The 24,959-nt window shown below is 33.6% G+C and overlaps 3 protein-coding genes across 7 annotated transcripts; 1 reads left to right on the top strand and 2 right to left on the bottom strand.

Annotated features, from left to right (window-relative positions):
* Positions 1–200: 200 nt before the first annotated feature.
* On the bottom strand, positions 201–7,723 carry LOC107463218 (RNA-dependent RNA polymerase 6). Of its 5 annotated transcripts, none has more exons than XM_016081975.3 (3): positions 7,335–7,723; positions 1,780–4,500; positions 201–1,396 (listed from the first exon to the last, which is right to left on the bottom strand). In XM_016081975.3, the coding sequence occupies exons 2-3, from the start codon at positions 4,486–4,488 to the stop codon at positions 497–499; spliced, it is 3,609 nt and encodes a 1,202-aa protein (XP_015937461.1). In that variant the 5' UTR covers positions 4,489–4,500; positions 7,335–7,723; the 3' UTR covers positions 201–496. The 5 variants fall into 5 exon arrangements, with proteins under 5 accessions (XP_015937461.1, XP_020985479.1, XP_052108657.1 ...); XM_021129820.2 differs by lacking the exon at positions 7,335–7,723 and adding an exon at positions 5,244–5,551; XM_052252697.1 differs by lacking the exon at positions 7,335–7,723 and adding an exon at positions 5,347–5,551.
* A 5,321-nt stretch (positions 7,724–13,044) lies between these two features.
* On the bottom strand, positions 13,045–14,662 carry LOC107463185 (protein BUNDLE SHEATH DEFECTIVE 2, chloroplastic). The gene is made up of 5 exons (XM_016081929.3): positions 14,554–14,662; positions 14,358–14,446; positions 14,194–14,263; positions 13,517–13,613; positions 13,045–13,161 (listed from the first exon to the last, which is right to left on the bottom strand). The coding sequence occupies exons 1-5, from the start codon at positions 14,609–14,611 to the stop codon at positions 13,083–13,085; spliced, it is 393 nt and encodes a 130-aa protein (XP_015937415.1). The 5' UTR covers positions 14,612–14,662; the 3' UTR covers positions 13,045–13,082.
* A 2,681-nt stretch (positions 14,663–17,343) lies between these two features.
* LOC107463184 (mitochondrial import inner membrane translocase subunit TIM17-2-like) lies at positions 17,344–18,091 on the top strand. The gene has a single exon (XM_016081928.3). It carries the CDS (start codon positions 17,389–17,391, stop codon positions 18,049–18,051), a length of 663 nt encoding a protein of 220 aa, XP_015937414.1. The 5' UTR covers positions 17,344–17,388; the 3' UTR covers positions 18,052–18,091.
* Positions 18,092–24,959: the final 6,868 nt, after the last annotated feature.

Genomic DNA, 24,959 nt, shown 5'->3' with positions numbered 1-24,959 from the left:
AACACAATGCCAAACACACCCTTAGGAACAAGCAGTGAGCACAAAATTTCACATCCATATCATGGTACTCAATTAATGAATTTCCACAATTACCAGGTTCACCAATATAGAAACATACTACTTATGCAATTCACATATGCACACAGCAGACGTTCAAGAAAAAGGCTGCTCAAAGCACGAGTCATGTAACTCAATGAGAATTGAACTTGGTGTAATGTAAAGGATTCCCCAATACAAGTTGCAATTTCACATATTGAAATCTACACAAACTCACTTTCAGTCTATATACATAACATCCTGCACAACAGGACTAGCAGTACAAAATGCAATCCATACAAATTGCCTCAAAAGCAAAGAAACTTAAACTGATCAGTGAAACACCAAACAAAAACACAATATTAAGAAACACATGCATATTGTTCACAGTGAACGCATGTTCACCAACATACTTCAAAGTGGCAGAGTGGTCTTATTGCCGGGATCAAGTAAAACCAGACTATAACCTTTCGGATAGGTACTTTGCCAGGGAATCAACTGGCCTAGTGGAGTCGAAGTTTCCAAAGTTTCGATGCCTTATCTTCATGCGAGCAAGGTAATCAACAGCAATCCAGGGGAAACTCAGCATCACCACATTCCCCAAACTACCTGGCTCCTGGCTCTCTGGGGACTTGAATTGCAGTTCAAGGGACTTCTTTACCCACTCAGGATGATATGTCACCTGATACCACGCCGAAGCTTTCTTTTCATACAACAGATTCTTTTCTTCGTCACTTAATTCTCCTGCATCTGGGTTCAAATTCAATTTCTCGAACATGTTCCGGAATTCTTTTTTCAGGGCACTATATGAGTGTTTGAGTCTCTCCTTCAGCTCCCCTTGCTTCCTACTGTTGTATTTTGGCATAGACCAGATCTGCCCAGTGACAACCTCTTCTTCTCTTTTCACTTTATATTGACCAAGAAGTCCACTCAATTGACCATCATAAGAGCACTTCTTTTCCCATGCATCAGCAATAAAATCAGCAGATCCTGGAACCTCAAGATCTGTATCGTAAGGTATGTCATCTGTTGGATAGTTCAAATCAGGTGCATCGATTTCTTTATCATAGGCATCTTTGATACTCCTGTAAAGTCTGCCAAGGATCTTTGTGGATTTATAGGATTGGTGCGGCTCCTTGCCCATAAAATCAGGGTACAATTTTGGTTTCAATTGAGGTGGCATCGCAACAATCTTCCCAGTCTTTGGAAAATCAACCGCAGTTGCTGCTAACTCAGCCAGTTTTATGCATTTCTCGTCCAAGGCACCATACTCGCTGCAATCAGCGTGTACAACATGTGCATTGCATATGGTACCCAAATGCTCATTGACCATGTTTCTGACAAAAAAATCTACAATGTCCTGCAGAATGAAAGACAGACAGTTTTCAATTGCTGAGTCACACCGTTAACAGAAAAAATGGCAATGAGAAAAACCAACTTAAAGCATATCCTAGATCAAGGTTGCAGAAGACTGTGCAAGTCCGTACATAAACATGTGCAACATAACACACACAACATGAAGCTAAAAACATACTATGTTTTATTTCCTAGTTTACTCACAATTCGGTATTACAGTGTTCCCCCTATATGAAATATTATCTCATTAATGCAAGTTCTTACCAGAAATTCACACAGAAATGAAATTAAAATTTTCATATTAACCATGGGCCATGGACAATAATGCACACTACTGCTAGTTAATGAGGAAATTCATAGATAAAGTTTGGAAAGAAAAGCATATACCCGAGTAGTGACTTGACGGTTGGTACGTTGGCTTTCTTGTGCAGTATAATCCATAGGTATCCAGCTACTCTTACTAGGTGGAATAAGATTTTCATCCCATGTGGCAAAATAAAGATCCCCATCAAGGTCACTTCCAGAAGCCTCATTTGTATGAGGTCTGTCCCCTTTTTGAGGGAACACAAGACAATCATGTAAATGATGCAATTCAGGAGCATCAACTGCCTCCAAAACTCTTACATCACCTGGGTGAAGACAAGGATTTTTTGCTATAACCACCAAACCTTTCACTATGTGAAGGTTCTTTGTCTCTGAAAATCTTGACCCATGCTTTGAGAAACAATTCTCAAGTGAGGGAGTAGACACTTGAACAAAGCATTGCCCTTGTTCAAGCACAGCCAACTCATCTAATACACCCATCAACCACCGGCCAGAAGATACAAAAATCCTAGACTTTTCTCTGAGTCCCCATAACTGTGCAGCACGTGTGGAAGTCAACATACCTCTAAGGTGAGGTTCATTTTGGGGGTTGAAGCCACAACTTAACATTATTGCTGCAGCATTTCCATGCTCAGCACAGGATTTCGTAAGAACTTCAAATGCCACATTGGCATCCACAAGCATTTCATTTAACCTTGAAATCATTGCCTTCTGCATTTGCCAAAATATTTCATCTGATACATCCAATGCTGAAAGCAATGTTATAATCTGCCTATTCAGAAATCCAGGCTGAAACCTAGTCCAGGCACAAATCTCCAAGGTCTTATGATTAGAAGAAAACTTGTCCATACTAGGCCTTAAAGAGAGCCGATGCTCATCCCCTTTGGCAGGCCAAGAGGCTACTACCCCTTTAAAACCAGCAAATCTGATCTGATATGCAGAGGGCACACTGTCCAATTTCAACTTTTCAGCAACTTCCCCTGCCAGATCAGTAGTAATAATACCGATGCCATCGGAGAAAACATAGTTATTCCTTACAATATCTGGCAAACGATAGTTAACCTCACCATCTGCAACTTGAACTGTTGCATAAGTGGATGAAAAACACTGTCCCATCCGAGCAGCACATTTTGCAATATTGTGTATTTTGAACTTTCCCATCCAATTTCTTATGGTATCACAAGTTTCGTTGCTTGCATTAGCAAAAAACCAAGCAGAACGATCCCGCAGTTGATTGGAAGAGAAAGCCAAAAATGAATACTTTCGGCCACATAAATGAAACCCCTCTTCCAAGATATTCTTCACCCTCCTATAAATTAGTGTCTTCTGCGGAAAGGAGTTTGAAGTGATTTCCTTCACTATGGGAGCAACATAATAGTTAAGAGCATTCGCATTGATTGTTTGCATGCCTTCATCCATAAAGGTGACCCTTAAGAAACGATCTGAAAGTTCTTTGTAGTTTCTAAGAACCCTGTTGGACAGTTCAACCTCTGGTGGTATACAGTAGGCTTTAGTTGGAGTGATGACCAGTCTTCTAACCTCAACAACATCATCTAACTGTTTCGAGTTCTGATAAAGTTTTGGATTTCTGAGCAACCATTCTTGGACTTGTTTCAGCCTCTTAGCTGCATCAAACACTGGACGCTTGTATGAACATAAGTGTTTCAGCGCAGCCACATTGACCTCCTTAGGTTGATTTCTCAGCAATTCAAAAAACTCATCTGACAAACTGTGTTGATTGATTATACCTTTGTGCAAGACAGCATTAACCAAGAATATAACATCAAAAGCAACACCTTTCTGTGAATGAATGCAGAAGAAAGGATCTGACATGGACACACCAAAATCTAGTTCATCCAGTACCCTAGGTGGTCGCCTAAGTGAAATATCTTGCACTCTTTGAGCTCTCAAGTAATGCATGGCCTTAACCAATTTTGCACCGTGGCGTGGTGGTATTGAAATTCTATAAAAATTGCATCGACCAATGGCCCCACTTGGTGTAAAATCAGTGGTCCTAGCCCACGGATCATCGTCATCAAGCAAATCAATTGGAGATTCTACAATGTCATCATCTGCAGTTCTATACCAAACCCAAGGAGCTGAAGCAAGGTGCAATAAAACAACAAAAGATGACATATCCTTATATTGCTTTATCTCATTTATGTCTCTCACCAAGAATCCCACCTGAAAATCACACTTTATGACTGCTTTTGTTTCTTTTCCTTTGAATGCAAATACAACGTCCTTATTGAAACAAACTTTGCACATGCTATCAAAAGGATCCACTAGAAAGTTTACCCCTTTGTTAGGTCCTCTCCAAGCGACTACAAATTCCTCAGGTTTAACTAAAGTACCAATTTCAACAAGTACATCACACATCTTAAAAGGAGTTGTCTTTCTCCTCCTCTGCCTTAAGAAGTGTGGATTTTCAGGACCACAACTAACTTTCAACGGCGAGTTATTCAAAACTAGATCACCTCGACCTGCAGCATTAAGAGCCTCGGCTACATATTCCGACATTGCGAAATGCACAAAGGCATGGGGCTCCACCTTCTGATAGGCATCAGTTTTTTTAACCCGTGTAGTATCAATGATGCTGAAATCTGGATATGACTCTGGAGGGGTCCAAGAGGTCTTCAAGCGACACCTATCTACCATTCCAATTTTCTCTTCCAAGAATACCACAAGATCATTTGCTCTGACCTCACGGTCAAATCCACCAATGCTAACCTGAGTAACCACGGTCTCCTTTTCACTTCCTTCAGAATCCATTTTCTCAAGATCCTGAAAAATTATAAATCGCACAATTTATCAGAAATTCAGAATTCACAAATCAATACTTGGCTGCAGGAAACCTTCAATCCCAACAAATCCCCAAAGCGGAATTCAGTAGGTTATAAATAAGCAACAAACCAGCATTCAAAACAAACACAAGTAGTTCACTCCTCTGATCAATTTCGGCTTAAGTTTATTAAAATATAAAATATATTAAAAATACGAAAAAGGAAAAAAAAATAGAGAAGATAAGTTCATGTTTTGCTGGCAACCAAACAGACCCTGTACATACATCAAATGCAAATAACTAAGATACAAAACATATCCAAGCATTTCAAAATGAAAACCATTACACAGAACAGAAAACAACAACAGAAGAAAAAGCCCAAAAAAAAATGCAACTTGGGACTTGAGAGGCACATTTCAACAAGTAGCTTGTAGAACACAATTTACAAAACAAATTAACCTGTGAAAGCACAAAGGGAGAAAGCACTGACATCCAAAACGAAAAAGATTGTGTAAGCTACAGCTCAGTATGGAAAGCAACAGAACAAGCATCAGTTACATATAGATCTGATTCAAAAATTCTTTGTTTCTCCTTCTTCAGTGAGTCAAATCCTAGAATTCAGGCATCAATTACAAGTTAAAGTTAAACCAGCCGCACAAGGAAGCAGGAAATGGTGTAACATGGCTGACCCATTAACCAGCAAGGACTTAAAAGATACAATTTTGATCAATACACTTAATCTAACCTAATCAAGCATCATCATCATCATCATAATCAACTGAACAATCCAACGACACCGTCTTGATCATCAACCAATTATAGAAACAGAAAAAAAGGAATTACATTACAGGAGAAAGTAGAAAGATAACTGATTGAATGAGGAGTGGGAATGGGAAAATGGCGAAGGAAAAGTGGGATTTTGAAGTTGGAAGAAGAAAAGTGTGTTGGAGTGAGTGTGAGTGTTGGAAATGAGTTGCCTTCGGAACGAAGTTTATGAGAGTAACTAACTAACTACAGACAACACAAGCATCGCCTCTCTCCTCCTTTTCTTCTTTTCAAGGTTGCATGAACCAAACCAGTTAATGAACCGATAGATTGACTGATTTAATGGTTTAATCAAAATTTAACCGGTTTAATTAAATATAAAATTATTAAAAATTTAATATATAATTTTAAATATTTAAATTTAATTATTTTTAAATTAATAAAATTTAAAATTTTATAATTTTATGTAATAAATCATTCATAATCTATTACTAAAAGTTTATAAACAACTTCCAAGTTTATAACTACAAAAATCAAACAAACACACAATGATCTACCACAAAAAAAAAACATTAATATGCAAGTTTTAAACTAAACAAAAACACTACTCATCGCAAATCATAATCATCGTTAAGAGTTCTCATAAATTAACTCAGCAAAAAATACTCAACACAATCATTCAAATGAACCATCAACCATTATTTTAGAAAATCAGCAACAACATTATTTCAGAAAATTTAACAAAATTCAACAAAACACCATCATCCATCATCCTTCGAAGTTTAACAAAATAAGCAAAAATTAAAAAAATTGAAAAATCAGCAACTTGGAGTCAGATTTCAGTGACCCAAAATCAGTAAAATTAACAAAATAAACATAAATTGAAGCAGCTTTGTTAACCAACAGTGAGGGAGGAAGAAAAGTGAGCTCGGACAATGTAAACTAAACATACCTTTTTAACCTTTTATTCTGTGTAGATGCAAAAATCTTTGAACCAAAACAAAATATTTTATTTATTCTTTAATCTTTAACCTTTTTAACAAAAGAGTTTTGCCTTGTATTTTATTTTCTGACATTTTTTAAAAATATTTTATGATGTATATTGATAGGATTAGTATTGGACTAGCCCAATTAGAGAATTATACTATAAATAGAGGTATGACGTAATAATATAGGGATATCCATTATGTAATGAGAAACTCTATTTTTCCTCTTTCGTCCTCTATTTTGTCTGATTTTCTATCTAGTTCTCTATTTCTTGATACAACTTCGTATCAAATGGTGCCTTCATTAAACACCATACCAAACTCCCATGGTAATTCCTCGGATTTGATTTGGGATCAAATTCAAACTAGTTTACAAAGCTTGAATTCAGATTATCAAAAATGGACCAAGATACTTGAAGAAATTCAAGCAACTTGCACCAAAATTTGTGCAACCTTGCACGATCATCAACAACTCCAGCAGTCTCCAATTTTCCAGATTCACGACAACCAGAGGCAGATAATTCAACAACTCCTGAAGCAGAAATTTCTACAGCTCTACAATTTGGAGAACAACACACCACAGGAGCAGAAGGAGAATCCTCAGATTTTAATTTTGGTAATTCAATCACAACAACAGCAACTTGAAGAATCACCAAGCAGAAAATTTAGTTACTCATCACACAGCAAGTCAGCAACAAATCTACGAGCAGATCACAACACACTCAGATTATGCAATACAAACAGAAATTCCAGCTCACACAGAAGAAGAAGAAGATGAAGAATAAGACGCAGAAGAAGAATCAGATTTCTGTTTCCTAGTCCAACCACAGCAGCAACAAGCAAAATCAACAGAAATGGCAGTTCAAACAACAATTCAGCAATCCTCATTGTCAAGTTATATTTACAAAGATGCGGTGCCACAATTTCAGCAACAACAACAAAATTCATGCCAAACTTCAAAAATCATGGATGCAGAAGAAGAAGAACTCGATGCAAATTCAGATTCAACAAACAATTCAACAACAATTTGCAGAATGTATCAACAATTTTAGATCCAGATTTTCAAATCCACATCCAAACAAAACCTCGAAGGTGTGGCGGAGGGTTCCGGCGCGTTTCTCCGATCTTGGCAAGACCAGCTCCACTCCTTGCGGCGGTCTTCCCTTGGGATCGCGAAGAGTGGGCTCGAACGACGAAGAAGCAGGTGGCAGCGGCGTTTCCAGGGAATCGCGACGGAGCACGAGACAGCGACGGGTTGCCGCAGCTAGCAGTGGATTCTGCAGCGGACGGTGCGAACGGAACCGAGGGAAGGTGGAGAAGGAGCCACTGGAGCCAGACGGTGGTGCTTGGCTCGCCGACGGTGGTTCTTCCGACAGCAGCCCCGCACTAAAGTTGAGAGGGAGAGAGGAGAAATGAGGTTGTTGCTTGACTGATCCCTTGGGATTTCAGTTTTGGAGTGCCTGAAACTTGCGACTTTGTGAGTAGTTCTGAAGAACACTTTGTGTGCCATGACCAATTAATTCGTGCCACGTGTAAAGCCCCAACACGACTCTCTCACCTTCTCGTTTGCCCTGTACTCAAGGTCTAACCGTCTAAGGGGAGCATTGTATATTTGTATATTCCTGATTTTCTTTAGAATTTTTTTAAAGAGAAACGAATAAATTTATTAATTTATATATGCAAATTTTGATAATTATATGTACAAATTATATTTATTGTATATAAAACTCTTGTAAATATAAAGATAAATTATTATTCTTCAAATATTTAATAAAAATAATAACATTTGTTAGTCATATAATATTATTTTAAATTAAAATCTATATTTACTTTTATATTTTTTAAAAACTATTCACATTTTTATATTCTAGTAATTATTTCATTGTGTGGTTACAAATGTAATAGAGATATGCGTAATCTGATTTATTGTAAACGAATTTGTTTTTAAAAAAAATAACGACGAAACTATGTTTACAAATATCTTGTAATTTACACGATAAAAGAGATATTAATAACAAAATCTAAACAACTAAGAAGGATGTTTGTACCACTCTTTTGATAAATTTAGAAAATAAAATCGATATATTTGATTATGATTTTAAATTTTTAGCAATAGTATAAAAAAATATTATTTTACAATTGTTTGGTTTCTTTTATTCATTATAATTTTTATTAGGATTTATATTTTTTTGCAACATATAATATAATAATATATGGATATTTATGATGTAATGAAAAATTCTTTTTTTTTTCGATGGCCTTAATTTTAAGAATTTTTCTTTTATTTTCTCTAATTTTCTATTCTTTGATAAAAATTCATATCATATATATTTTTTCTTCATCCACATTGATATTAATAAGCTAAACCCAAAAATTAAAAAAAATCAAGTATAAATAAATATAAAGTTAGATAATTAATTTTTTTAATTAATATTGGTTAATTTTTTAAAAATTATTTTATTTATTTTAAATCTAAACCCTAAATAATAAACTATTAATCCTAAATTTTAAATTATAAACTTAAATCTTAAAGTTGACTAATGTTAGTTAATTAAAAATTAGGTATTATACTTTTTTTAAATATAATATAATATTAATTGTGTAATTAAAAATTAACATAATAATTTGAATAGACTAATTAATATAAGTTCAAATATTAATTATCATATTTTTATCAAATATTTTGTTAGAGGAGCTTGATAAGTAGAGATTTTCTATATTTGACACCTGTCAAGATATTCTAGAGGTATTAAAGGAGTGAATGAGCAAGTTCAAACTTCAAGCTGCTGGTGTTAAGCCACAAGCCAAAATGAGAAAAACGGGTTAACTCGTATTTTAAACGAGGTAAAAAAATATAAATTTGACTAGACTTGTATGATTGAGTTAATGGAGTTTAATTTTGATGCAGTATAAAATAATCTTACATGTGCATCTAATTTATAACGTTATATCACTAAAAATTATATTTTATATTAATTATGTAAATAATCATTTAAAAAAATAAAAATTATCTAAAATATTTTATACTTTAATACATCAAAATCAAACTAAAAAAATTATTTTATAATTTTAATAATTTTTTTTATTTAATATCTATATATAAAAAAATTTCATCATATATTCATATATTTTATGATAAATGATCTAAAATCTCCAAAATTAGTTGCTAACCAAAAAAATTGTATATATATATATATATATATTCAAAAAAAGAAAGTCGGACGAGCCAATTTGTATCCGTTAAACTCAAAAACTGAGTTAAATTTAGAAACTGTTGTTATTTTATTGACTCGATTTATTCATTTTTATTTTATTCAATCCGAAAAGATTCGCGAATCAAAGGTTCGTTTTGATGGCTCTATTGTAACGACCTAATTTCTGGTATGTCATGATCATACTAGAAACTAAGCGCTACCAACTTGTCTTTCTAAGTTTCTAACTATTATCTATCATTTATTATATGAGTCTGATTCGTTGTTAAAAGCGTAGTTATTTTGCGATGCGCTTTTTTTAAATGTTTGATCTAACATTTGGAATTGAAAAGCAGAATCATTCATTACCAATTCAAAAATAATAACAAATAAAGCAATTATAATCAACCACATTTATATACATCTCAAGTAGTTAACAACATTCAGTTATACAGCTTTTATTAGAGTATAGACCTTTAGTTAGAACACCCCTAGATATAGCTAGATAATAACTATATACATATATATACATACAACATCCCAGACCCTGACCTATTCAAGAAGTCTCTAAGTTGGCACTCAAGCTAGTCTAGACTCTATACTCACCTAGTCCCTCTAAACTACTAAAGCGAAAAAAAGTGTGATCTAGGTCTTCAAAATTTGAGTCAGGTCGAATGTCATCAAAAGGTGGGACACCTTATACTACCCCTCTGTATGATCATACATCGTCTTAGAGCATATCACTGGTACTTTATTGAGTGGCCGCATAATAGCAACATTGTACGGAGGACTTACGTTAAAGTTCGTAGATAAACGGAGTATAAATGTCAGCTAGTCTCACAATATATATATATAAACAGATAACAGAGTTCACTCTAGACTCAGAAGACTACCTAGAGCGAAATTCTCCTTACGAAACGATCATCAGTGAAAGGGTAAGAACTTGGGAGTTCTTAGTAGATTTGGGCTTATTAGTAATGTTAATTGGCTCCGTCGTGCTTATCAGATAACAAGGTTCTTTATAGAAAACAAAAGAAAGCAGAAAAGCAAATAGTAGAAAAGCAGAAAAAATAAAAGACAGAAAAAATAGAAGAAGACCGAAAATAGAATACAAGAAAATAAACATAGGAAATAAAACATACACACACACAAAGAGTGTAACAGAGAATGATGCGTAAACAAGAATGATGCATGTCTAGCCCTAATACAGGCCATGAGCTCATGTGTCGGTTGGCTGCCCGCATTCTCGACATTTATCTGGTCACGAGTCCACGATTTTTCGAATACGATTTTCTGTTCCAAATAAATGTGCATATAATAATAGCAGCTCAATTGAGACCGCCTCTACTTTCTACTAGCAGGAAATATATATATATATATACTCACTCTGGAGAACAGAAAATTGCTGTAGGTATCTTATTAGTTTCCCTATAGAAGCTCTGGGTTGCCACAAACAATAAACACATATACAAGTATCTCTGGAGTTGCCTTAATGCAACAAGTGACCTTTTAACAGGCTATCTGCTTGTTCTCTAATCTCTTTATCATATTACTCTTTTCTCTTTGTCTCTTTACGCTGCTCTAGTTTCTCTGTTTAATGTGTATATTTATAGCTTATGTAAATTTTGTTATGAATAATTAGCATGTCCCAAATATAGGTTCATTAAGTTTAAACTGAAACAATTTAACTTTTTATATTATACCTAACTCTAGACGCAACTCAAATACCAACTATGTTGCTCTTATTTTGCTTACTAATCACCATTTATTTATATCGTTGCAATTTTACCGACTTTTTCTTCGATTTTTATCTTTTTTTCAACTTTATATCTTTCCTTTGTCTTTACCTCCTAAAATGTTATTATCACTCCCTAAATTTTTTAAGAAGGTAATTATGAAATTATGCGCTTAAAGTTGTCTTTCAACAGCTTTTACGAAAACTGCCTTTTCTACATTATTTTATTATTATTAATAAAATATAATTTTTAATATTTTTACTTTAACCACCCTAACTTTTAATATTTACAAACTAACACCCAAACACCAAAATAACTACTTCTTTGCCCTTTTTAAGATAAAAAAAGGTGTTCTTCAGTGTTCTTCAGTATTCTTCATCATACTCAAAGTGTTCTTCCTAAATACTTTAGATTCTTTTCTCTGTTTTTACCCATTTTTCAATCTTTTCGGTAACCGATTTTACCAAAATTCAAAATAAAGTTGCAGCCACCAAAATTCCATATTTTTTACTTGATTTCAACACAAAATCAACCCTAATTTAAGGGTTAGGGTTCATTTTTTCCAACTGCCCAAGAACACAAATTCATAACTTGAATTTTATCAAATTTTTACTAAAATTTCATCAAGAATCGTTCAAATAAACAATCAATTTCAAGCATAACCAAACTATACAATAATTACACAATTCAAACACAATTAATCAATATTAATTTCACCAAACTCTACCTTGATTTGCTACCTCAAATTTGGTTATGCTTCTAGGTGTTCTTTAAGCACTTTTTCCTCCTAAAACACATCAAGAACAACTTTGAATCCATAAAACCTCAACTGACCGAATCTTAATCAACATGTTAGGAAGGGATTCCTCACTTTAAATGTGCTGAAAATAGAAGATTCTTGACTCACAGATCAAGCTAAGCAAGAGAAAGAACATAAAGAAAATTCATGTTTAACATAATTTTCAAGAAACCGAACCAAAGAGGGGGATGAACAGCCATCTTACCTTTTTTCCAGCCTTGATTAGTCATATGATTTTGAAGAGAAAGAAAAGATGATCATTTTTATCGGATTAGAATTTTGATTTGAGTTTTAATTCAGAAGAAATCAAGTTTTGAAGATTAAGTATTCATGGAGTTTTCTCTCTTTTCTCTCTCTTCAATTTCGGCCAAGGAAGCATCAAATGACCAGCTGAAGTGTCTTGGGGGTAAGGGGAGAGCTGTGATTGGTTGGCTTGGGAGGTGGTTAAAATAATATTAAAATATGTCAAGTGTATAACTATTAAAACTAGATGTACTGGAACACACTTAAAAACGTATCCAGAAATTCTTTTCTGATCTACTAGCATAAATAACACTAGTAACATATTTAATACGAGAATAGAAGATATATGATGAGGCATTAGCATTGCTAAAGTCATCAAAGAGTGCTGGTATTAAATTGTACCAGAAGATTGTGAACCCAGTTAAACTGATATCCTGATTTAACTAAAACAGACCAGGTAACATTATAATATTATTCAAGCAGCTCTAATACTAATATAATATAATATTATGTTACTATTTCTCTTTTCTCATGAATCGAGTCTAGTTCGTCAAATTGAAACTAATTACAGAAATAGAATAAAAAACTTCTAACCAATACAGCTCAAAAATTATGTTCTTCGCGACTACATTGTTGAGTTTACCTCGAAAGAGGTTCTGGCTTAGAGATGACATAATGATAACGAGGATTGAGATGCTTAATGATGATGTTTCCTTCAATGATCTTCTCAAAAACTTTATGTCTTTAGAAAAGATCTCGAGTACTCAAAAACTAGGTTGTTACGTCCAAACACAAATATTATATATATTTGTCATTTGAAAGTAATAAATTAAATTCATTGAGGTAATCATGGTTCCCACTTCCCTACTGATCATGAGTGCTCAAGAAGCCACCCACAAATCCAGCTCCATTGCAATTTCCACATAACATTTCCTTCCTTCCCCTGCAATGAAAAAGGAAAAACAAATTATAAGGAAATATTATAGGAAAGTAACATTATAGAAATCCAATGAGGAAACATTTGCTTAAACTCCATAGTTCAAGTTATGGGACATAAATTTTCTTAGTGTATTGTTCTATACAAGAGTCAACTGTATAGATGAAATAATGAGAAATCATATGCATTTTATTATGAGTTTAATAAGGAAAGTAAATGTCAACTAATGCTAGTATTCATTACTATGTTTTACATTTTAAAATAATAATAGCAATTAACTATCTAAGTAATTTTATGTAGATAAATTTTTTTAAATTGAGAGTTATTTTAAGAAAAGAAAAATAACAATTTGTTAATATACCCGCAAAGCCAGCATGAGTCACCAGCTTTAAACTGTCCATTGAAAACATCAACAGAGTTCACCCCACTACCTTTGCACTGAGAGCATTGAACTGCTCCTGTTTATTACACAAACAAAAACTATAATAAAATGTCATAACTGCATCTTGTGTTTTCTCTTATTCTTATCTTTTAATTGAACAAATTATTGTCAAAGATATTCAATTTGAATGAGTAAGCATAACCTCCAATTATCTTATAAGTATTGCATAAGTTCTTTTTTATTTTATATCATATTTCGTTTAAATTATTTCATTTAAAGATAGTTGAAACAAGAATAAACTCAAAAAATTATGTTAATAAAATAAAAAAAATTAACATATCTTTATGATAATAAAAAATTTCCTCTAATTTTTAAAATTTATTTTTAAAAAATACTAAAAGACTATCATAATTTATTATTTTTAGTCATCAATTAGTCATGAATATTTAAAATATAAGCTAAAGTATGTTATTAGATTATTAAAATAAAGAAATTGAATATTTGATTAAAAATAATGGCCAAAAACAATAAATTCAGATGATTTTTTAATATTTTTTAATTTTAATATGTGGTCAAATTAATAAGATCAAAGAGAGAAAGTAAAAGAAATTGTATATGATATTATAGCCATGAAAAATGAGAGGTATTAATCTTACCATTTCCATCACAATCTGCACATATCATACTATTGGGTTTGGTGTTTTGCTGGTTTCCTTTTGCATTAGCCTACATCCAATAGATAACTAATTAACCAGTGTGTTATTATAGCTTAGTGCTAACTAAGCTTAAGGAGAATAATTAAGATAAAATCTTTTTGTACCTTTGCAATGAGTCTAGAAGTGGAAGAACGTTGAAACACAGAGTTGACTCTGTTGTGCTTTGAATTTGCATGGTTCTTAATATAAATACCTAATCAACATAAAGCACGATATATAAATAGATAAGTATCAAATATAAATCACTAATAATAAATATTATAAAGATAACAGAAATCAAATGAAGATATAGTGTGTAACCTGGTGTTGGTGTAATTGTAAGGGAAGTTAGAAGTGACAGGCACAGAGCTGGAGCCATTGTAGTTATATTTTGTTCAAGTGTTGGTTGTGATAAATTGATAATGAAGTATTATCAATGGAAGCAGTGGGGACTGTGAATTAGATATTATGGTGCTGCTGGACACTAGGGAAAGGAATGGTTGATTGAGATATTTATTATTCAGATATTTTTCTTTTCTTTTTGCTCATTTCCTCTTGTATTTTTTTTCTTTTTTATTTGGTAGCATTGCATTTTGCTGTTATTTTAGTAGAGATAAATAAATTCTTGGAAATTTACATTATGAATAGACTAATTCATAAAGAAAAAAAAAGTATTAATACAATTCTCTATTATAATAAATAGAGTGAATACCCAACTCAATTTTTGACAATTATTTTAAAAGGACTACGAGACTTTTAACAAAAAAAATACTCAATTTACCATGAGCTTTATTTTTATGGGATTTATTAGTTCTTGTGAAAAAAAAAAACAGACACACCCATAAAAATAAAATTCAGGAGTCAAATTGAATTTTTTTTGTTAAAGACTTCGTTATCTTTTGAAATAATTGTCAATGTCATTTAAAATTTTTTCTAAATATGGATAAATTAGTTTAAGTTAACACCTTTATCTTATTCATAAGGATTAATTTAAATGTAATGTACAACTGCTATCATAAACAATGTTATTGATACTTTTTTAAGAATTAATATGTACAAACCGTTAATTTTTAAGAATTTATTAAAAAAAATTTTTTTGGGTATTGCGTGGTTAACTTGTTATGATTCTAAAGAGTGAAGTTCATTTTCATTGGACCCTGTATGAAGGGGTTGGGAAAAAGTTGGGCTTGCTAACATGTAATTGTAGAAGCCGACTTAAAATTGTCTATAAATAAAAAACTGTCTATAAATAAAAAAAAAATCCAGACCGAAAAAAGAATGAAAATAAAATTATCTTTTATTAACAAACAAGTGTATAAATTAAAATTAAATACAAAATATATACGTATTAGATGAATATTAACTAAATATCATATTTAAAATATTTTTTAATACATAACACGACAATTAAATAAAGTGTTCATATTTGCACGCTAAGTATAATACAAACATTATCCCATTATTTTACTTAAGGAGATATATAATACTTACAGGAAAAGTAAAACATCGAGCAGAATTCTAATATGCAAATTGTGAGCAAAAAAGTATTAGATTTCTTAACCATTTTTTTTTTTGGAAGAAATCACAGTAAAAATCCCATGCTGAACGAGAGTGTACATTTGGTCATATTTGCATTGCTCACATAATTCAAGCAAAAGCAAGAATTTGGCCACAGAAGTTATCTCTTTGACTCCAATGGAGAAGGTAAACCATGCATGTAGTAGAGAATGATATGACACATTAATAGCATTTAGGTAAATTTCATTTTAGGTAAATCAATTACTCTGCTGAACTTTCAAAAAAACAACAACAACAATAATAACAATAATAATAAAAGATAAATTACACTAACACTTCATTATATATTTAGGTTTTTTTTATTTAAATAAACAAAAGAAATATATTATTTCCAATAATAAGCAAAAGTGAAAATAGTTGTTTGAATAAGCAAGAGGTATAATTTTGCAATACCCTAAGGCAATTGAAATTAAAGAACATTTTGCATGAGGTAGTAGAAAATTGAGTATTTATTTAAAATGAAATACATTTTGCTTGAGCTTCATACAAAATGAGGTGATTTTCCCGCCTAAATTATGCACATTGTTTGTGAGAAGGCATGGTAAATGGGCCAAATTCTGTCAAGCTAACTTTGTATAACTTGTTAAAAAATGGGTCGGATTAGAAATTTGAGATCGCTATAAACCTATAACAAAAGAATTCACTTAACTCACATAAACTAATTTGTGGATTTTGACGGGGCAAAACAGGTTTATCCGACGGATTCATACATTCTATTATTTATTTCAAAAAATTTAGTTAATAATTATGTTTATTAGATATTTAAACTTATAAAAATTTTAATATTTGTAAATTTAGAAATCATAATTTTTTTGTCTTTAGAAATTATAATTTTATTAAAATATTTTTGAAATTATATATTTTTTAATATTTAATAATTAAAAACAAAAACGAAAATTGGCGGACTTAACCACCAATCCACCATTAAGTGGGATGAAAATATAGAATAGAAATTTGGGATCGGTAGACTAGCCCATTAAATGACGTACTTTTGGTGGGACAGAGTGAACTAATTTTTTGCCACTCTTAATTACAAAAAAAATAAGATTACATTTTGATTTATCTAAAATCTATAATTAAAAACACATAAATTTATAAATTTTTTTCCACTTACACAAATTGATAAATTATAAATTAATCTATTTAAACAAATAAAAATCTTTTTATACCAAATAGCACAACAGAATACTCTACATATCTCTCTTATCATGCTCTAATTGCCCCTTTAAAAATCAATCTTATTGAGTTTTACATGCTCTCTGAACATTGTTGCTTTTTTTTTTCTATTATGGAATCTTATACATCTTTCTCAACTATTTCATTAAAATTTATTCGAGTTATCCAACTTGCAAGAACATATTAAATTTTTATTTGTTATTTTTTTATAAATAAAATTTGTTATACTTGTCTTCTTCTAAAATTATCTAAAATTTTCATTGTTTTATCTTAATTTAAAATTTAAAATCAATTTAAAAATTAATATAAACAAGTGGCATGGTTCTCCCGTAAAACAATAACCAACATACAATAAAACAATACTTATTGCTTCTTTCTTCTCTTCAGAGAGAGACCATTGCCATGGGAACCCCGGAGACAACACGCGAGCCCTGCCCTGATCGCATCCTCGACGATATAGGCAGCGCTTTCGGCATGGGAGCCGTTGGAGGCTCCGGCTTTCACTTCATCAAGGGCTTCTTCAACTCTCCCAAGGGTTCACGCCTCGTCGGCGCGTCACAGGAAGTGCGTCTCAACGCGCCGAGAATGGGCGGAAGCTTTGCGGTTTGGGGTGGACTCTTCTCCACCTTCGACTGCACCATGGTCTATGTTCGTCAGAAGGAGGATCCATGGAACTCAATCATATCTGGATTCGCTACGGGAGGATTTCTCTCCCTGCGTCAGGGACCCGCCGCCACCACGCGCTCCGCCGTGTTCGGTGGTATCTTGCTGGCCCTTATTGAAGGAGGTATGATCATGTTTAACAAGGCCGTCTCTGCACGGCAGATGCCGCCTCTCACAGAGGAGCATATGCTGGCTGGTTACCCTTCAGGAGGCATATTTCCGGGTCAGCACGGTCCTCAGCCTTATCCGCCGATGGCCTCGAAATCGGAGGCTAAAACTTCTTGGTTTGGTGGATTCTTCGGTGGAGGGAAGAAGGAGGAGCCGGCGTCTGGTGGAGGAAGCCAAACGAAGATTCTGGAGAGTTTTGATGCCCCACCGGTGCCGAATTTTGAGTACAAGTGAAAGAAACAAAAAAAAAAAACAGAGAAATAATTGGTCTTGGTGGGAAATAAATTCAAGGGTTAGGGTTAGAGTTTTTTTTGACCGAGATTTTCGTATCAAAGATTATTGTGTCAGAGAAGTAGAGTTTTCAATTAACGTGTTCTTAAATTGATACTGTTATGCTATTGCTATGTAGGTTGATTTTGTCGCCAAAGTAAGAAAATTTTAGAAAGATAAATGAATTCACGTAGCATTGCACGATTAATTTTTTTGGATATTGGATAAAAATTGGTGTAATCCTTTAATATTAGAAGTTATGATGTTTTATAAAATTATGGGGACTATAAAATTTGCAGAATGTAAATTGTCAGATTAATGTTTTTTTAATTTATAAAGATAATACACAGACTGCGTATTGTATTATTTTAATATTAAATTATAATACGTAATCTGCATATTGTATTATTTTAATATTAAATTACAACACACAGTCTGCATATTGTAAATACACAATCTGCGTATTGTGTTTGCACAGAGCAGCGGCCCCATAACACTGTAAAATTCTATTTTTTGTAACATTAACATAAAACTCTCTCCACTCTTCCATATTAAAATAAAAAATCCGCATTGCACGGCATTCGGGCCGAACTAAATTGATTAACTAAATCGAAAATCAAAAGAACAAAAAAAAATCATATTTTACTGTTTTTATTGTGGTTCGATTCGATTTTTAGTTCTAACAATAAAAACTCCAACCAATAAAATGAAAAATCCTAAAAAAAATCAAGCCCACCCCCCACCGCCACATGAACGTGACCTAACTTCTAACCCAGTAACCCCACGCCCCACCCCCAAACGAAACCTAGCCGCCTTCTTTCTCATTTCTCATCAAGGTTTTAAAAATCGAACTGGTCATCAAACCGTTTTAGTCATTGATTTATTGGTTTTTTGGTCTAATCGGTTCAACCAATGATTCAACTAAAAAAATCGTTTTAGAATAGAATAATAAATAAATTATAAATAAACATTCTAAAATATAAATATAGTCTAATAAAAATTTTAATGTCTTCCAAATATAAAGTATTACATCAACCAAAATCTAATATAACCTTTGATTTCTTTGCTTGCCATTCTTGGGGCTGCCAGCATTTTTTTTTAGATAAAATGCCATTTTCACTCCCTATAAACAATTGGACATCAGAGACATTCTCTTAACAACTTGATATGAAGTAAAGTAGCATTAGAAATTAGAACACAGGGTATCCTTCCCAGTTCAAATTTCAGTGTGGCATCTATCTATCTATTTATCTATCTATCTTATAACAAAATTTTCAGCCAAATTTTAGCAAGTTTCAGCACATTCTTAATACAGAGTAACAAACTTTTTCAAATCGTTCTGAAGTTAAGCATATTAGAAAAAGAAACCCAACTTTCAGGAGCCAATAACAAAATCATGAAATTTGAACAATATCAAATACAAATCATAATTAGAATTCAGAAAAATCAATGTCTAATCTTATTATTCATAAACATATTCAAAAAGGACGGATACTCACAAATTTAGCATGATTTTGAAGTAGAACAAGAATGAGATCAGATGAAATCAGTGGTAACATGATGGCAAGGCACGACAGAGACAACAACAGAGGTAGCAGCACTGGCGACTATCTTCGAGCTCAAACACGACGGAAGCAGCAAAGGCTTCACCCTTCGCGCGACCTCCACCCCTTCTTTCCCCTTCGCAGCGCGACGCGACGGCAGAGGAGAGTGGAGCATATGCGACGCGACAACAAAGACGAGCTGCGACGGCGCTGAAACAATAGGGACGACGGTTGGACCAGATTCGACGGCGGCGGTGACACAGCTTGAAGAGGAGAGTGATGGAGGCTAGGGTTTGAGCAGACGAAGACCAGCGAGGCAGCGAATGACGGTGAATTCGAGGAAGACGCACCGATTTTTGAATGAGGGAGAAGCACGGACGATCGGACAAAAACACGGTGGTGCTTGAGAGCAAACGAACGACGACGCTAAGCCCTGTGGCGATGGGGGACTTGTAACCTAGGGTTGTATTTTGGGGAGAAAAATTGAAGAATGGCTTGAGGGGTTGATGCTCAGGAGACCTGGCCATTTCATTTTCTAACAGAACGGAAAATGACGCCGTTTTTCAAAATCGATCGGATCCCAGTTTGGTCCAACCGACCGATTCACGGCTGGTTCAACAGTTTGAGAATGGTTTTGATTATGACTGTTTTTGATATTGAATCAAACCGTAAAAGTCACCGATTTACGGTTAAACCGATCAGACCGACCGATCCGATTCGGTTTTCAGAATCATGGTTCTCATAGTCTCGCTCTCTGCACCTCCCAGCGTGGGTGAGAGACCGTTCCTCCCACCACCTCGCAACGCCGCCAAAGCCTTCCTCCCAGCGCCGCTGAATTTTTCCTCCCACTGCTCCCAGGACCTCCTCGCGGACAGAGCACCACGAAGCCCCAGCCACAGCCAGCGCCCAGCAGCCTAGCACCACCCTCGCACAGTCGCACCCAGCAGGCCAGCAGTAGCACAGCACCACCCACTCACTCAGGACCATCCAGCGGACAGACCACCGTTTCTGGCTACCCAGCATAGCACCACCGTTTATGGGGAATCCAACAACCAACCCTTTCCAAACCCAATTCCTTTGTTCCTCAGTCTTTATTGAAATTCTCCATCGTCTCTTGTGGACATTCTCTCTCCATTCTTCAGTCTCCTTCGTCATTGGTACCCCTTATCATCTCTTTCAGTGTTCTTCCTTGTAATTTATTTTATTTGGTGAAAAGTCTTTGATTTTTATGTGGTTATGAGTTCTAACTTGATGATCCTTTTGTTTTTTTTGGCTCAAATTTGATGACCCTTTTGGTATGATGCTCTGTTAGTGATAATTGGCGGTTAAAGTTTGAAGCTTGTGATGCTGATAATTTATTGTGGATTGTGATGTTCATTCATCGATAATTTAATTGTAAGCTATGGTTCTGTCTTCATGCATAATCCACGTTTCTATGCTATGATTATGATGCGATTTATCGATAGTTTGATTTAGTAGCCAATCAAACTTGAGATGTTATTATGTTACTGTGTACCAGATTGGAATATCAGTTTTTAGATTGATCAGGAAATAAGATTAAATAGCATGAGTTTAATTTGTGGATTGTTTCATATTTCATGGTTTGGGATTCAGTGTGTATAAACTTAGAGCCTCGTAACAGCTTTTATCTTTTCAAACTACTGTTTAAAATTTATATAGTTAGTGAAATTGATGTACCATGAATTGTTTATTGTTAAATTAAGCTTATAGTTATACCTATTTAAACTTTTGATTTTAAGGGCACGCCTGGAGTTACTGGATCTAATATAAAGAAGTTAGCTGTTTTGTTGGAGAAGACACCATAATTTGATTATCTCAAAAATTTATTTTTATTTTCAATTGTGTTAACTATTGAAATTTTAAACTTTTTTAATTGTTGTATTTGAATTCTTTTGTCGTTAAATTTTATTGGATTAAGACTTTGTTAGCTATTGTATATTTGTGTTTGTCAATTTCAATGTTATAACTTTGTGAAATAATATGGTAGTATTTTTTTTGAATTGATTGAAAAAACCAAACAAATCGAACCAAATTAAATCAAAGGTTTGGATGGCTTCAATAAAAAAATCGAATCAAACCAAACCACAGTTTAATTAGACATTGAATTGGATGACCATTCTCTCAAACACCAAGCAAACCACACCGCTAACACTTCTGAAAATATATATATTTTTTTAATAAAAAAGCTCAACAAACTAAGTGGAGCATACAGAGAGCAAGAAACATAAGTACCATAAGTACAACTGAACATAAAATAGAGCTACTAACTGAAAAAAAAAGTAAAGCAACCCCTAGTCATCTTCTGCATTGCCATCAACAACTAAAGCGAGCACTCCCAATCCACTCGTCGGAGATCACAAAGGATCTGTTAGTGATTTTCGCGACATCTGAGCCTTTATTATTGAACACTCGATTATTCATTTCCAGCCAAATTGTCCATATTACAGCAAAGAACCCAATCAACCACTTTTTCCTCTCATCCTTTATCTGTGCGGCAGTCGTCCAACTCTCAAAGTGTTGCTTAAGTGTACCTGGTACGGTCCAGTCTCTTCCAAAAGCGTACAGCCAAGCACCCCACACCTGCCACGTGATCTCACACCCGAGAAACAGATGAAGAGCAGACTCAACAGCCTTACAGCATAACGCACACGAATTATCAAGCTGGTTAATGACCCCTAAACTGTAAAGTCATTCTTTAGCATTCACCCTCTCAACCAAGACAAACCAAGAGAATAATTCGACCCTAGGAGGTACGAAGCCCCTCCAGATAGCACTAGTGAAGTTATAGCTTGTTATTTCCTCCGGAAGGACTGCTTCCTGCATCACCTGCACAAAAGAATTAGTAGAGAAAATACTAGTTCTATCAAATTTTCATATTTCCCTATCCTGTCTCTCAGGTGTTAGCTTAACTGAACATAAGAGCTCATGGAGTTGGTTCAAAAGTTCCAGCTCCCATTGAAATAACTCCCTCCTCCACTGAAAGCTCCATATCCACTCTAACACATTCCAAAACCCACAATCTCCTATAACAGATCCTTTAAGGTTTGAGACCGAGAAAAGTCTAGGGAACAGATCTTTCAAGACCCCACCAGTTAACCAGTCATCCTCTCAGAACCGATGACAAGCCTCTAATCATCTTTTCTCTGATTTGTGGCTTTCTGATATGAAGCCGACAAATGTCCTTCCACGGACCCCTCCTGAAGGAACCGGTTGACCATGCAGCAACTCAGAAGGGTTCATGTTATTACAAGAGCAACTTACTTTCTTCCATAAGGGGCAATCCTCTTTCGAGAACTGCCACCACCATTTAAATAGAAGAGCTGTATTTCGAACCACTGCATCTCCCACTCCCAACCCACCCGCCTTTTTAGGAGCCATCACTACCTCCCATTGAACTAGTGGCATCACGATCTTCCCATCATCTTTACTCTACAAGAACCGTCGTTGCAATGAAATCAACTCCTCTACTATTGCCTTTGGCATCTTGTAGGCAGACTATTAAGAACAGACTTAATGAGTACTAGCTTACTTGTTCGTTCTTTCTTTATTGCTTAAAATTTTCAAATTTAAGTAAGTTGATGCCAATAATATTATTATGTGCATAGTTGAGAAGCATACTCTAGAGGGTTTGATTAGTAATAACTCAGTGTTTGTTAGTTCTTTAATTCTCTGAGTACGTTCCGTGTTCTCAATATTTTTGGAAATGTGTGATTGAACATCAACCTTGTTAGAAATTAGGTTTTGTTAGACATCAACCTTCAATAATGTGATTTTTTTATTGTTGAAATATTTGTTTTGGACTGAGTGTTCAACTCATTATTTGATGGTCATCATTCTTTTCCTTCACCAATCACCAGAACCTTTTTCGGCATACAATGCTACCGTGGAACTCTCTATCTAGAAGAGGATACTGTATCAGTTCTTCCTACATAATATAATGAACATGTTCCTTTAAATGCGCAAACTCTGCAGATTCTAATAAAGATTATCTGCATGCTTGCTTCTATTCTAATTGCATAAGACTTATGTTATTCCTTTTTCTTTAGCAGTGTTAGATCACTGTATTTTATAATTGTGGGCTAGTAAGTGCCCTGCTTACTATGTATTGACATTTATATTCAGTGTTTGTAGTGGCTAAATTTTCAGATAAGTCCTTCCATTATTGGGAGTGCTTGTTTGGTTTTCTTTGGAGAAATAATAGTGTTCACTGTGTAGGCAGGGGTAGGCTCCCCTAAAAGTGTAGTTGATGAATTTGTGTGAAGGAGAGAAGAAGCAGTAGGCATGTAAGCAGGGGAGGAGTGGGCGGGTTGAATCCTAACGATTAATGTGCTAAACATAACCGCTTGATGTGGTGTAAATGAAAGGTAAAAAGGTGCAGTAAGGTATCTGGTGTTCTAGAGACCAGTTTCTCTCTCAATTTTAGCTTCGGCAAAGTTAGGTACAAGATATCATTCTTGCATTTATAATCCTAAAATTATTTGAAATTTAGAGGTTTGTGAATGCACTCAAACAGAGAAGGAAAGTGGGAACTTATTTTTGGCTCTTTTATTATTGATGCTCTGACTTTACTAGAGAAATTTTAGATTAGTTAATTTCAGCCATGTTAGGAGAAAAGGTAATAAAGTAGTTCATAAACTCGCACATTTGGCTCTTACCATTCTAAATACAATGTGAATGGAAGAGGCCCCTCAGCATGTATTAAATCTAATCTTACTAGATATCATCTGTTCCGTTGAATGAAATTACAATCTTTTTAATAAAAAAAAAAATACATTTTGATTCATCTAAAACCTCAAATTAAAAACATTTAAATTTGTAAAATTTTTTACACTTACACAAATTGATAAATTATAAATTTATCTATTTAAATAAATAAAAACCCTTTTATATCGGATAGCACAACAGAAACTTAAAAATGTTCATATTTATATTATAAATAAAATGTAAATATACTTTTAAGCCACAAATATAAGTGTAAGAATTTAATTTTAAACAATATAATAATATATTATTATATCAGAAAAATGATTAAATTTTAAGTTTATTATTTAAAAATTTATAAATATAATTAAATATTTGTGTAAAAAAATCAATTTTTTAATTAATAGTGTTAAACATGTGCATCTTACATTTTAATTAAACATGATAAATCAAAAATAATATTTATAACCATAAATTTTTTAACTTTAATATAATGCTATCTATATAATAAGTGTATTAAATATGTTATTTTATATTTATTTAAACTAAATTACAATAGAACAATTTGAAATTTATAGTATTATTGAATCATAAGAAAACATACTT

This window comes from Arachis duranensis, chromosome 8, assembly GCF_000817695.3.
Source record: "Arachis duranensis cultivar V14167 chromosome 8, aradu.V14167.gnm2.J7QH, whole genome shotgun sequence".
Taxonomy (NCBI): domain Eukaryota; kingdom Viridiplantae; phylum Streptophyta; class Magnoliopsida; order Fabales; family Fabaceae; genus Arachis; species Arachis duranensis.
The sequence above is the reverse complement of the archived record's forward strand: the minus strand, read 5'-3'. Positions and strand labels throughout refer to the sequence as shown.